This window comes from Triticum dicoccoides, chromosome 4A (assembly GCF_002162155.2).
Source record: "Triticum dicoccoides isolate Atlit2015 ecotype Zavitan chromosome 4A, WEW_v2.0, whole genome shotgun sequence".
Classification (NCBI taxonomy): Eukaryota; Viridiplantae; Streptophyta; class Magnoliopsida; order Poales; family Poaceae; genus Triticum; species Triticum dicoccoides.
Window position 1 is genome coordinate 652,904,607 of NC_041386.1, and position 11,573 is coordinate 652,916,179.

At 43.1% G+C, this 11,573-nt stretch overlaps 1 protein-coding gene across 1 annotated transcript; it reads right to left on the reverse strand.

Moving 5' to 3' along the window:
- Positions 1-931: 931 nt before the first annotated feature.
- Positions 932-1,621, reverse strand: LOC119283974 (cytochrome P450 76M5-like). The gene is made up of 2 exons (XM_037563305.1): positions 1,603-1,621; positions 932-1,489 (listed from the first exon to the last, which is right to left on the reverse strand). The coding sequence occupies exons 1-2, from the start codon at positions 1,619-1,621 to the stop codon at positions 1,050-1,052; spliced, it is 459 nt and encodes a 152-aa protein (XP_037419202.1). The 3' UTR covers positions 932-1,049.
- Positions 1,622-11,573: the final 9,952 nt, after the last annotated feature.

An 11,573-nucleotide genomic window follows, 5' to 3' on the forward strand; every position in this document is an offset into this window, starting at 1 on the left:
GTGTGGGTTCAGGTAGCCATTTTAGGCCTTCTATGGTATATATCAATTTTATAGGAATCATACTTGATAGGCTTTGTAGATTTTTTTCGTTAAAGCCCTTCAATTTGCATGAATAAAATCCTATTCGTATACAAGATCATATCCTTCATGCATCAAAGGAAAAGAAATATTAGCTTAGACCCAAACTGAGTGTAGCCTACATTGCCAGCCTTTTGTGGTGGAACATATTCACTCGGGTTTAAGTCATAAACTTAGGAATAGGATATACATGTATGCGTGCATTCATAAGGGTACGCCTTTACTATGTTCCGTAAAAGAAAAAAAAAACAAATACAATGAAAAAACACCTTATCTTGTGAGATATGCATATCATATTACTTTCGATAATTTTTCTATTCCTACCATCAAAGGAGGACTTGCGGTACGAAAAGAACCATCGTCACGCTATGCTTCATGGACAGATGAAGAATTTGACTACAAATAACTACATTACTAATGATAATGGAAGCCACTGTCTGTCAGGTACCTAAAAAAATAGTTACACCGGTCACTTTTTATATGGCCGCAATATCTTCATCCAACCACTCAAAATAGATCGTGCTATTGTTCATCTTCTTCCTTCTCCCAAACACCCCTAGCGTACCCCGCCCTAACCGCCGGCCTCCACCATCCGCGGCTGGTGGGCGCTACCTCCCTATAAGCCCAACACCACCAATGAAAACCTCCGACGATCCCCTGATCCCCCCCACCCCCCAAGATAGATGGGGCTAGTTCTTCTCCGGTAAGGTCCGTCCAAGAGGCAAGGAAGAAGATAAAAAGTGAGCGGCATGAAAAGAAATTTCAGACACCCACCTGAGAAATGGCAAATGCGAGTGATAATCTTATCCCACAAGAAGATAAGAATAAGATTCTTTTCAAAAAAAAAACAAGAATAATTAAGATGGTGTGTTATGTTGACATGTACACAAGACAGATGAGTAATCCAATCACGATCGAAATCTTGGCGAAAAAGACTGCGACGTGTACTTCCACGTTGTGACGTCCATTGATTAGGTGACCACGACGGGCACGACCTTGAGGGGGACAGCCATCACGTTGGCGGTGGTGAACCTCTCGCTCACGTCCAGCTCCTCCGCCGACACGCCGTCCGGCAGCCGCCACTCGAACGCGCGCAGCAGACAGGCCAGGATGAACGGCACGACGCGCTCCGCCATCGGCACGCCGGGGCACAGCCTCCGGCCGGACCCGAACGGGATGAACTCGAACGCCTTGCCCCGGAAGTCCACCGCCTGGTCCGCATCGGCCATGCCCAGGAACCTCTCTGGCACGAACTTGTCGGGCCTCTCCCACGTCACCGGGTCCCGTATTATCACCCAGACGTTGAAGATCACACATACCAAGCCGATCATAATTATGGGACCAGAATGCCATTTAGTAGAATCACAGTCGCGTGCAACTAGGCCATATAAGTGGATGGAGATGTCTAGAGCTATGGGGTTATTCACAAAAAATGCGTTAGGAAACACATAGTGTTAAATACTTGTGGAAGAGTGCCTTGTTGCTTATTAATCTATGCAGAGATTGGTACCAGTAACTGTTCACATCTGTACAGCTGCTGCATCATGCTAACATAACCAGGAATCAGTGATAATGGTCTAGCCTCCAGCCCTCAATTGGAAGACGAATTGACTACCGTGTATCTCTTGGCTGATGTTCATCCGCACAAAAGTCAATAATGCTACTGCCATCCAAATATATTTTCATTAATATGACATGCACATGCTTATCTTTTGTTTCTGTTGCTGCTGCACCTCTGTTGCCGGGCAAACTGTTTTTCAATTTTTTTCATGTGTATGAACTACACATTTTTCATGTGCACTAACTACTCCACTCTACCGACATGAACCCGTCAAAAAAAAAACTACACTCTACCAGTGCCACACCTGGTGCTGTAATATTTGTTTTAGAACGGAGGCATCTACCCTGCCTTAGAATGAGGCCCTTACAAGTTAGGAGTCCAGCAAGTACTTAGAGCGACACAAAGAAAAGGAAATGGGATACATGGCCATGGCCTTGAAACGCGGCGCAGCACGAAACCTAGACTAGGCGCCGAAGATGGCGAAAGTAGATATCAAGGTAGCTTGGGCGCCCCCCGGCCAGTATTCTCGCTACGATGCCCTCTTCGTAGATCAGTGCACTTTGCTCGCACCTTGTTTGACAGGTCCTCCACACGCCCTATGTCCATAGTTCTTGCCAGAAATTTTCACAGCTACAAGAAAGACATCATTTTTGTATAGAAGGCCAGTCTGGTGAGGAATGAATTGCCCCTCTATCAAGGCTTTGTTTCTAGTAGTCCATAGAGCCCAGGAGATGGCCCCAAATCCCAGCCAAGCCATCCTTCTATCCCTTCCCACAATCCCACTATGGAGCTTGCCAGGCGGTAGAATTTCGAGAAGCTACTCGGGATCCACATTGATACGTCTCTGTGGTATCTACTTTTTCAAACACTTTTGCCCTTATTTTAAACTCTAACTTGCATGATATGAATGGAACTAGCCCGGACTGACGCTGTTTTCAGTAGAACTGCCATGGTGTTATTTTTGTGCAGAAATAAAAGTTCTCGGAATGACCTGAAAATCCACGGAGCAACTTTTCAGAATTAATAAAAAATACTGGCGAAAGAAATAGCGTCAGGGGGGCCACACCCTGTCCACGAAAGAAATAGTTTCTCGGAATGTTTTTGCTTTTTTCTGAAAAATGTTCCGGATTTTCAAAAAATGTTCTGGATTTTCAACAATGTTAGGTATTTTCAAAAATTGTTCCCCAAATTCAAAAAATGTTTTTGCTTTTCAGAAACTTTTTGTGGATTTGCAAAAAAAGTTCTGGGTTTTCAAAAATTGTTCTGGATTTTCAAAAAATGTTCTTGTTTTTCGAAATTTGTTCTCAAAATTCATACAATGTTCGTATTTTCAAAAATTGTTCATGTTTATGAATTTGTTCAGGATTTTCTTTAAAAGGTTCTCATTTTCAAAGTTTGTTCATAAGATTCAAAAAATGTTCGTGCTTTTAAATAATTGTTCACGTTTCCAAATTTGTTCGGGGTTCTTTTAAATGGTTCTCATTTTCAAAATTTTCTTCTTAAGATTCAAAAAAATCGTGCTTTAAAAATTTGTTCGTGGTCCCAAATTTGTTCAGAATTTTTCAAAATTATGCTTTGGTTTAAAATTTGTTCTCAAAATTCAAAAAAAGTTCGTGCTTTAAAAAATTGTTTGTGTTTTCATATTTGTTCTCTATTTTAAAAACATTCATGTTTTCAAAAAATGATTGAGAAATTCAACGTTTTTTTCGTTTTGATTTTCAAAAGAGAAAAAAAGGAAATTGTAAGTGCATCTAGTGCCACCCCTAGTTGGTTTTGGAGTATTGACGACAAAGTTGGTTGAGGGACTAATGCGTTTGTGAGAATTGCAGGATAACGCCGGTAGTGTCCCTCATTGATTCGGTTTACCTACCGGAGATGACCCCTAAAAATGTATAAAGACATTGAAGACAATGGTGGTATGTGAAGATATTCACATTGAAGACTATGACATGAGAAGACAATGAGTGAAGACTATGGAGCGCGAAGACTGTGTTGTTTCGTTGTTCCCTTTTCTTCTTTGTTGAGTCATAGGAACCACCGTACTGTTAAGTGGGATCAAAGTGAACAAAGTCAGAGTGACTGAAGTGATGCTCAAGCCAAATCCTATGTCTTCGAGCAAAAACAATGAGAGCAAATCTTATCCAGAGCTGGATGAGTCAGCTTTGCTTGTAGCCCAAGTAAAGTTGCCGTGTGTGTTTGAAATCTGACCGTTGGAACACGTGTCAGTTCCTTAGTGACCCAGGGTCATTTTGGACATATCAGGTCGGGTTGCCTTGTGGCTATAAATAGCCCACCCCCTACACCATAAATTGGCGGCTGCTCAGAGTTAGTTTACGTCTTTTGTCGTTTTGAGAGAAACCCACCTCGAAGACTTTGAGAGAGAAATCCTTGCGAGGACAAAGCCCAGACACCCAGAGCCAAAGAGTGTTAGGCATCACTGAAGTCTTTCTGTCTGAGTGACCTGAAGACTTATTACACTTGAGGACTGTGTATCCTCCAGCCGGTTAGGCGTCGCGTTCTGAGCATCCAAGAGTCATTGTGGATCGCCGGTGAACAAAGTCTGTGAAGGTTCAGAAGTCTACCTTGAAGACTTACCAGAGTGATTGGGCGAGGACTGTGTGTCCTTAGCTCAAGGGGAATAAGGTGAAGACGCGGTCTTCTGAGTTGAATCTCAGCCTCCCTAACCAGACGTACAGTTGTCACAGCAACTAGAACTGGTCCAACAAATCATGTGTCTTCAACAAGTGACTGGTTCTATCTTTGCCCTCCCTTTACTTTGAGTTTGTCTTTGTGAAGTCATTGCCTATTTGTCTTATCTGTTTGACTTCATTGCTTGACTACTATCGTTGATTGGCTTCATACTATCTTTCATCCTGATCCTAACTACCTAGCTGCTATTAGTCCTTGTACGTTCACATAATTGCAAACTTGACTATGGCTTGCTTGTTGTAGTTTATCTTCCGCTGCATATCAATTAGGTCATTTCTATTGCTTGTGCTCGAAACTTCCATGTTTTGAAGACTTTGATAAAAATCGCCTATTCACCCCCCCCCTCTAGTCGATAACTAGCACTTTCAATTGGAATCAGAGCAAGGTACTCCCTTGTTCTGTGTGATTCGGTTTAACCACCTGGAGTTTAGCTATGTCGACTGCAGGGATAATCAAAGTCTCCGCTGCTTGCCCCATGTTCGATGGAACTGAATATCCCTACTGGAAGAATAAGATGCGCATGCATTTTGAAGCCATTGATGTCGACCTCTGGTATGTCGTCAAGAACGGCGTTCCCAAAACTGGTAAAGGTGTCACCCCTACTGATGTCAAGAAGTTCATTAAACTGGACTCCACTGCAAAGAACATCATATGTGGTCATCTGACCAAAGGACATTATGGCCGTGTGAGTGCTCTGGAAACGTCAAAGCTAGTCTGGGACTGGCTATCCAAGGTCAACGAAGGCGTCTCTACACAGAGAGATCAAAGGATCAGTGTTCTTCGCAACCTCTTCAATCGCTTCAAGAGAAACGACGATGAAAATGTCCAGCTCACATTTGATCGCCTCACCGACATCACAAATGAGCTTCAGGCTGTCGGCGCCACTGAGATTACCAAGCATGAAATCGTCAAGACACTACTGAGATCACTTGACAGCTCCTTTGACACCCTTGCCCTCATGATACAAGAACGCCCTGACTTCAAGGCACTCGATCCGTCTGATATACTTGAGAGGCTCAACACACATGAGTTCCAGCTTTCTGAGGAAAGAGATATCTATGGTCCCAATTATGGACGAACTCGCGCTTTGAAGGCAAAAGCTGCTTCCTCGTCTGAAGAAGAATCTGCCTGCGGTTCTGATGATCCTGAAGACATTGGAAAGGAACTTGCTATGCTTGTGAAGAAGTTCCAGAGGTTCACCAAGAAGAAGTGCTTCAGAAAGTCTTCACGATCCAGTTCAAGAAATGATGAAGCTTCCACTCAAGACAACAAGAAGAGAACATGTCATAAGTGCAAGAAGCCTGGGCACTACATCTCTGAGTGTCCACAGTGGGACAATGAGAAGAAGAAGAAGAAGAGCAAGGAATATGATTCTGATGACAAGAAGAAGAAGAAATCTTCAAAGTTCTTCTTCCAAGTCCTCATCAAGGTCTTCATCTCATAAGAAGAGCTCATCTGGCAAGGCTCATGCTTTTGTTGGCAAGGAAATGGATTCAGAGGAGGAGTCTGCTTCTGAGGAGGCGGAGGTGGAGTCTGAAGAAGAGTCCGACCCTGGCATTGCAAGTCTGGCTCTAGCCACAGCCTATGTTGCCAAGTCCATCTTCAACACTGAAGACAATGACTTTCACACCAACCTGAAGCTGATGACATGGACGACCCTGCTCCCACCTACTGCTTCATGGCACGTGGTGCCAAGGTAAAATCATGTGATGCTTACTTTCAAACATCAAGTGAAGACGACTCTGATTGTGAATCCAAACCCAGCTACAAAACACTTGCTAAAATTGCTACTGAACAACAAAGAGCTATGGAACATACTCAAAAACTGTTAGACAAAAGTGATGACCTGTTGGACGTGGAAATGACATGTTCACAGTCCTTAGTTGAAGACATAAAAAATCTTCACACTAAGTACCAAGAACTTGAAAGTATTCATGAGACGCTCTCAACCACTTATGAAAGGCTCTCCTATGATTATCTTCAAAGGAAGCAAGAGCTTGAGAAATTAAAAGCGGCTCATGAAGATCTTCAAAAAGAGAATGAGTCATTTCGCACTCAACAGATCAGTTCCGCTCAGGATGGATTTGAACCACCATGTCTAAAATGCATTGAGCGTGATAACGTTACCTCTGTTGCGGAATGTTCCACTGCTGCTACTGTTGCTTTGTCTTCAACTACTGATGTGGTAACTAACCCCTCTGCTGAGGATACCACTACTATTGCTGATGAAAATGCTAGGTTGAAGACATTGCTTGAAACAGGGATGTATAAAAGTCTGAAAGGACATCAGACACTTTGTGATGTCCTCAAAAAGCAGATTCTGAACCGAAACCCTAGGAAAGAGGGTGTTGGGTTCGAGAGGAAAATGAATGCTGATGGTTCCTACTGGAAGCCTGAGCAGTATCCCAAAACCACATGGGTTGCTACAAAGAAACCTTCAGTGGATCCATCCACCTTATCTGGCTTTACCTGTTCTAATCCTATTATCATTGATGAATCCTTTGATGCAAACTATAAACTGTTCAAAAATCAGAATGGTGAAGTGTTTGCCAGGTATATTGGTACTAACTGCAGGAATGGACCACCTATGAAGAAGATCTGGATTCCCAAAAGCTGTCTTGAGAATCTTCCAGTGAATGTCATCATGACACCACCAGGGAAGAAGACAAACCCCAGACCAAAGGCATCATATGGTCCAACGGCTTCATACGGATACAGGACTCACCTGAGTCACCCTAACGCCAATGTTTTGCAGGGAAATCATACTCAAACTTATGAATATGAGTGTGTGTCTTCAAACTGCTATGTTCATAGAACTAAGAACTTTTCTGCTTATTCATATGAGTATCATTCATCTCCTGCAAGGCTATTTGCTAGGGCTCCAAAGCCGAAATTCTCAGATGCTGCACTTAGACTCATTGCTTCTAAGCCACCCCAGAAGATGTGGGTGGTGAAGAAGAATTAACTCTCTTTTGTAGAACATGGTCTCCAGCCAGCAATCAAAGGCGTCCGATACTATTGCTGGGGACCTAAAACACTATATGGGACGCATGATAAAATAGTCTTACTATATATTTCACATGAGAATCGCTTACCAGTCATACTATGAATTCTAACCTTGATCTAAGCTGTGATAATCCTTGTGTGCGTCAAATGCTTATGCTTCACAACACACTATGTGAAGCCTATCCTCCTAACTGCACTGTAGGGTATGACACCTCATGCTTCAGAGTGGATTATGGACAGCGGATGCACTAATCATATGACTGGTGATCGAAGTCTTCTCATGGACTCAACCTTACGTCCATCAGACAAGAGTCACATCACATTCGCTGACACTGGTAAAAGCAAGGTATTGGGTCTAGGTAGAGTTGCAATCTGAAAGGATCAACATATGGATAAAGTGATGCTTGTTGAATCCCTTGGGTTCAACCTAATGTCTGTCTCAATGCTTTGTGACTTAAACATGATTGTGCTATTCGAAAAATATCGTTGCCTTGTACTGATGGAATCTGACAAATATCTAGTCTTTGAAGGGTATAGGAAAGATGATCTATACATGGTAGATTTCTCAGCAGGTCCACAGCTTGCCGTATGTCTTCTTGCAAAAGCTTCAGAATGCTGGCTCTGGCATCGAAGGCTGGGGCATGCTGGCATGAGGAACTTACACACACTCGTCAAAAAGAAGCATGTCATAGGCATCGAGGGTGTCAAGTTCAAGAAGGATCATTTGTGTGGTGCCTGCGAAGCTGGAAAGATGACTAGGGCCAAGCACCCCTCGAAGACAATCATGACGACATCTCAACCCTTCGAGCTGTTACACATGGACTTATTTGGCCCTACTCACTACTCTACCCTCACAACAACAGCTTGTCTCTATGGCTTCGTCATTGTTGATGACTGCTCAAGATATACATGGGTGCACATAATTCTCTACAAGACTGAAGTGCAAGATGTCTTCAGACGCTTCGCAAATCGTGCCATGAACAATTATGGCGTCAAGATCAAGCATATCAGAAGTGACAATGGCACTGAGTTCAAGAACACCGGGCTTGATCTTCATCTGGATACAATGGGAATCACTCATGAGTTTTCTGCTCCATACACACCTCAACAAAATGGCATTGTTGAGCGCAAGAACAGAACCCTCATTGAGATGGCTCGAACAATGCTCGATGAGTACAAGACACCAAGAAAGTTCTGGCCTGAAGCTATTGATACAGCATGTCACATCATCAACCGTGTCTACATCCATAAGCTTCTGAACAAAACATCCTATGAGCTCCTCACTGGCAAGAAGCCAAATGTCAGTTACTTCAGAGTATTTGGTGCAAGGTGCTGGATCAAGGATCCCCATCACAAGTCAAAATTTGAACCTAAAGCTCACGAAGGCTTCATGCTCGGTTACGGAAAGGACTCACACTCTTACAGAGTCTTCAACCTCTATCACTATAAAATCGTTGAAACTGTGGACGTGCGATTTGATGAAACCAATGGTTCACAACGAGAGCTCCTGCCAAGCACACTAGATGAAGATCCTCCCAGCGAATCTATCAAGCTGATGGGAACTGGTGAAATCATGCCTTCTGAAGCACAGCCTGAAGAGGAACTTATCATTTCTGCACCAAACCAACCTGAAGACAATGCTCAGACCGAAGACAATCCTCCCAATGATCAGCATGAGCAAGGTCTTCGTCCAGTTCATCCTCGTGTTGCAAATGAAGTACAAATTGAGAAGATAATTGATAGCATCAATGCACCTGGTCCACTGACTCGCTCAAGAGCAACACAGTTAGCAAATTTCTGTGGGCATTTTTCATTTGTGTCAATATCAGAACCCAAAAAAGTTGCTGACGCCTTTATGGAACCTGAATGGATTCAAGCCATGCAAGAAGAACTTCAACAGTTCAAGCTGAATAATGTTTGGGAACTTGTCAAGCGTCCTGACCCTCGCAAGCATAACATTATTGGCACTAAATGGATATATCAGAACAAGCAAGATGAGCATGGTCAAGTCGTCAGAAACAAAGCACGTCTTGTGGCTCAAGGATATAGTCAAGTTGAAGGAATTGACTTCGATGAAACATTTGCTCCTGTAGCTAGGCTTGAAGCTATTCGCATACTGCTAGCCTATGCTGACCATCACAACATCTTACTATATCAAATGGATGTGAAGAGTGCATTTCTCAACGGCAAGATTGAAGAAGAAGTGTACGTTGCTCAACCACCTGGCTTTGAAGATCCAAAACATCCTGATATGGTGTACAAACTAAACAAAGCACTGTATGGCATCAAACAAGCCCCTCGCACTTGGTATGATACGATCAAAGACTTCCTGAAGAGCAAAGGCTTCAAACCTGGATCCCTCGATCCCACACTCTTCACGAAGACATATGATGGTGAACTGTTTGTGTGCCAAATATATGTGGATGACATTATCTTCGGCTGCACCAACCAGAAGTATAGTGATGAGTTTGGATACATGATGCAAGAGCAATATCAGATGTCCATGATGGGTGAGCTGAAGTTCTTCCTTGGTCTTTAAATTCGTCAGCAAAGGAATGGCATCTTCATATCTCAAGAAAAATATCTCAAAGACTGTCTGAAGAAGTTTGGAATGCAAGATTGCAAAGGTTACACGACGCCAATGCCAGCCAAACACCATCTTGGTCCCGACGACAATGGTAAAGAGTTCGCTCAAAAGGTATACCGCTCCATGATTGGTTCTTTACTTTACCTATGTGCATCTAGGCCACATATTATTCTTAGTGTTTGCATGTGTGCTCGATTCCAAGCGGCACCAAAGGAATCGCATCACCTAACTGTGAAGCGAATTCTTCAATATTTGGCTTACACCCCAACCCTCGGATTATGGTATCCAAAGGGCTCAAAATTTGATCTGGTTGGATTCTCGGATGTTGATTATGCTGGTGACAAGGTGGATCGCAAGTCTACATCAGGCACATGTCACTTTCTGGGACGATCACTTGTCTGTTGGTCTTCAAAGAAGCAAAACTGTGTATCACTCTCAACTGCTGAATCTGAATACATTGCTGTTGGATCTTGCTGCGCTCAGCTTCTATGGATGAAGCAAACTCTCAAGGACTATGGTATCAATCTAAAACAAGTACCTCTCTTCTGCGACAACAAAAGCGCCATCAAGATTGCCAACAATCCAGTTCAGCACTCGAAGACAAAGCACATTGAGATTCGTCATCACTTTCTCAGAGATCATGTCATGAAGAAAGATATTGACATCATTCACGTCAACACTGAAGAGCAACTGGCAGATATCTTCACAAAGCCCTTGGATGAGAAAAGGTTTTGCAAGTTATGGTGTGAGCTAAATATCTTGGAATCCTCAAATGTCCTGTGATCAGACACACATCCTAACACTTATGCATGTTGATGACTTAGATGTGCAACACACGAAGTAAAGTATATCTTCAATCAATGAAGACTTACATTCTGAGTGTGAATACATTAATGTGAAATTTGACTTCGGAGCGCCACGATAATTGTGCGTCGTGTCTGGGTCTAATACTTCCTATACGGTGGATAACGTCACCACCAAATTTCTTGGTGTGAAGTGTTTCACTCATGGCGTTATTTTTGCAATAATCTTCGCATTTGATTTGTCTTCAAGATTTCAACTTATCTTCATGATTTACTTCACTATGTTGATTTGATTGCTTTCTCATATATATATACTAGTATTCTGTCCTCTACAGCATTCACTTATAGGTATGTCTTCATTGTTGAAATCTTTTGAACTAAGTGAATGTGATCGGACCCTAATCTCTCTATGCTCTCTATCTCAAACTATATCTGTCCAAATCATATGCATTCTATTGAAATTGTCGAATGTCTTCTCTGCATTCTTGTCAGCAGAAGGCACAGAGACAAACATTAAGTCTGTTTTAAATGATTCATCCTTATTGTATGAAATCCGGAGAAGCCGGAACAACCATCCGACAAACTTGGCGGGCGTGGGAACATGGGACAACTCTGAGTATGTTGCATGCTAGCCACGTGTCCCTCGGATGTGAACAGGCAGGGGCACCTGCGTAATTGCGCTATGCCGCACACCTACTTATAAATACGTGTCCCCTGCGGTCAACAAACCTTCTTCCACCTCTCCACCTCGTCAAAACCCTAGCGCCACCGCTAGCTCTCGACGACGCCGGCGGCGAAGCGCTTAGCTGTCGCGACTTCTCCGACGCCG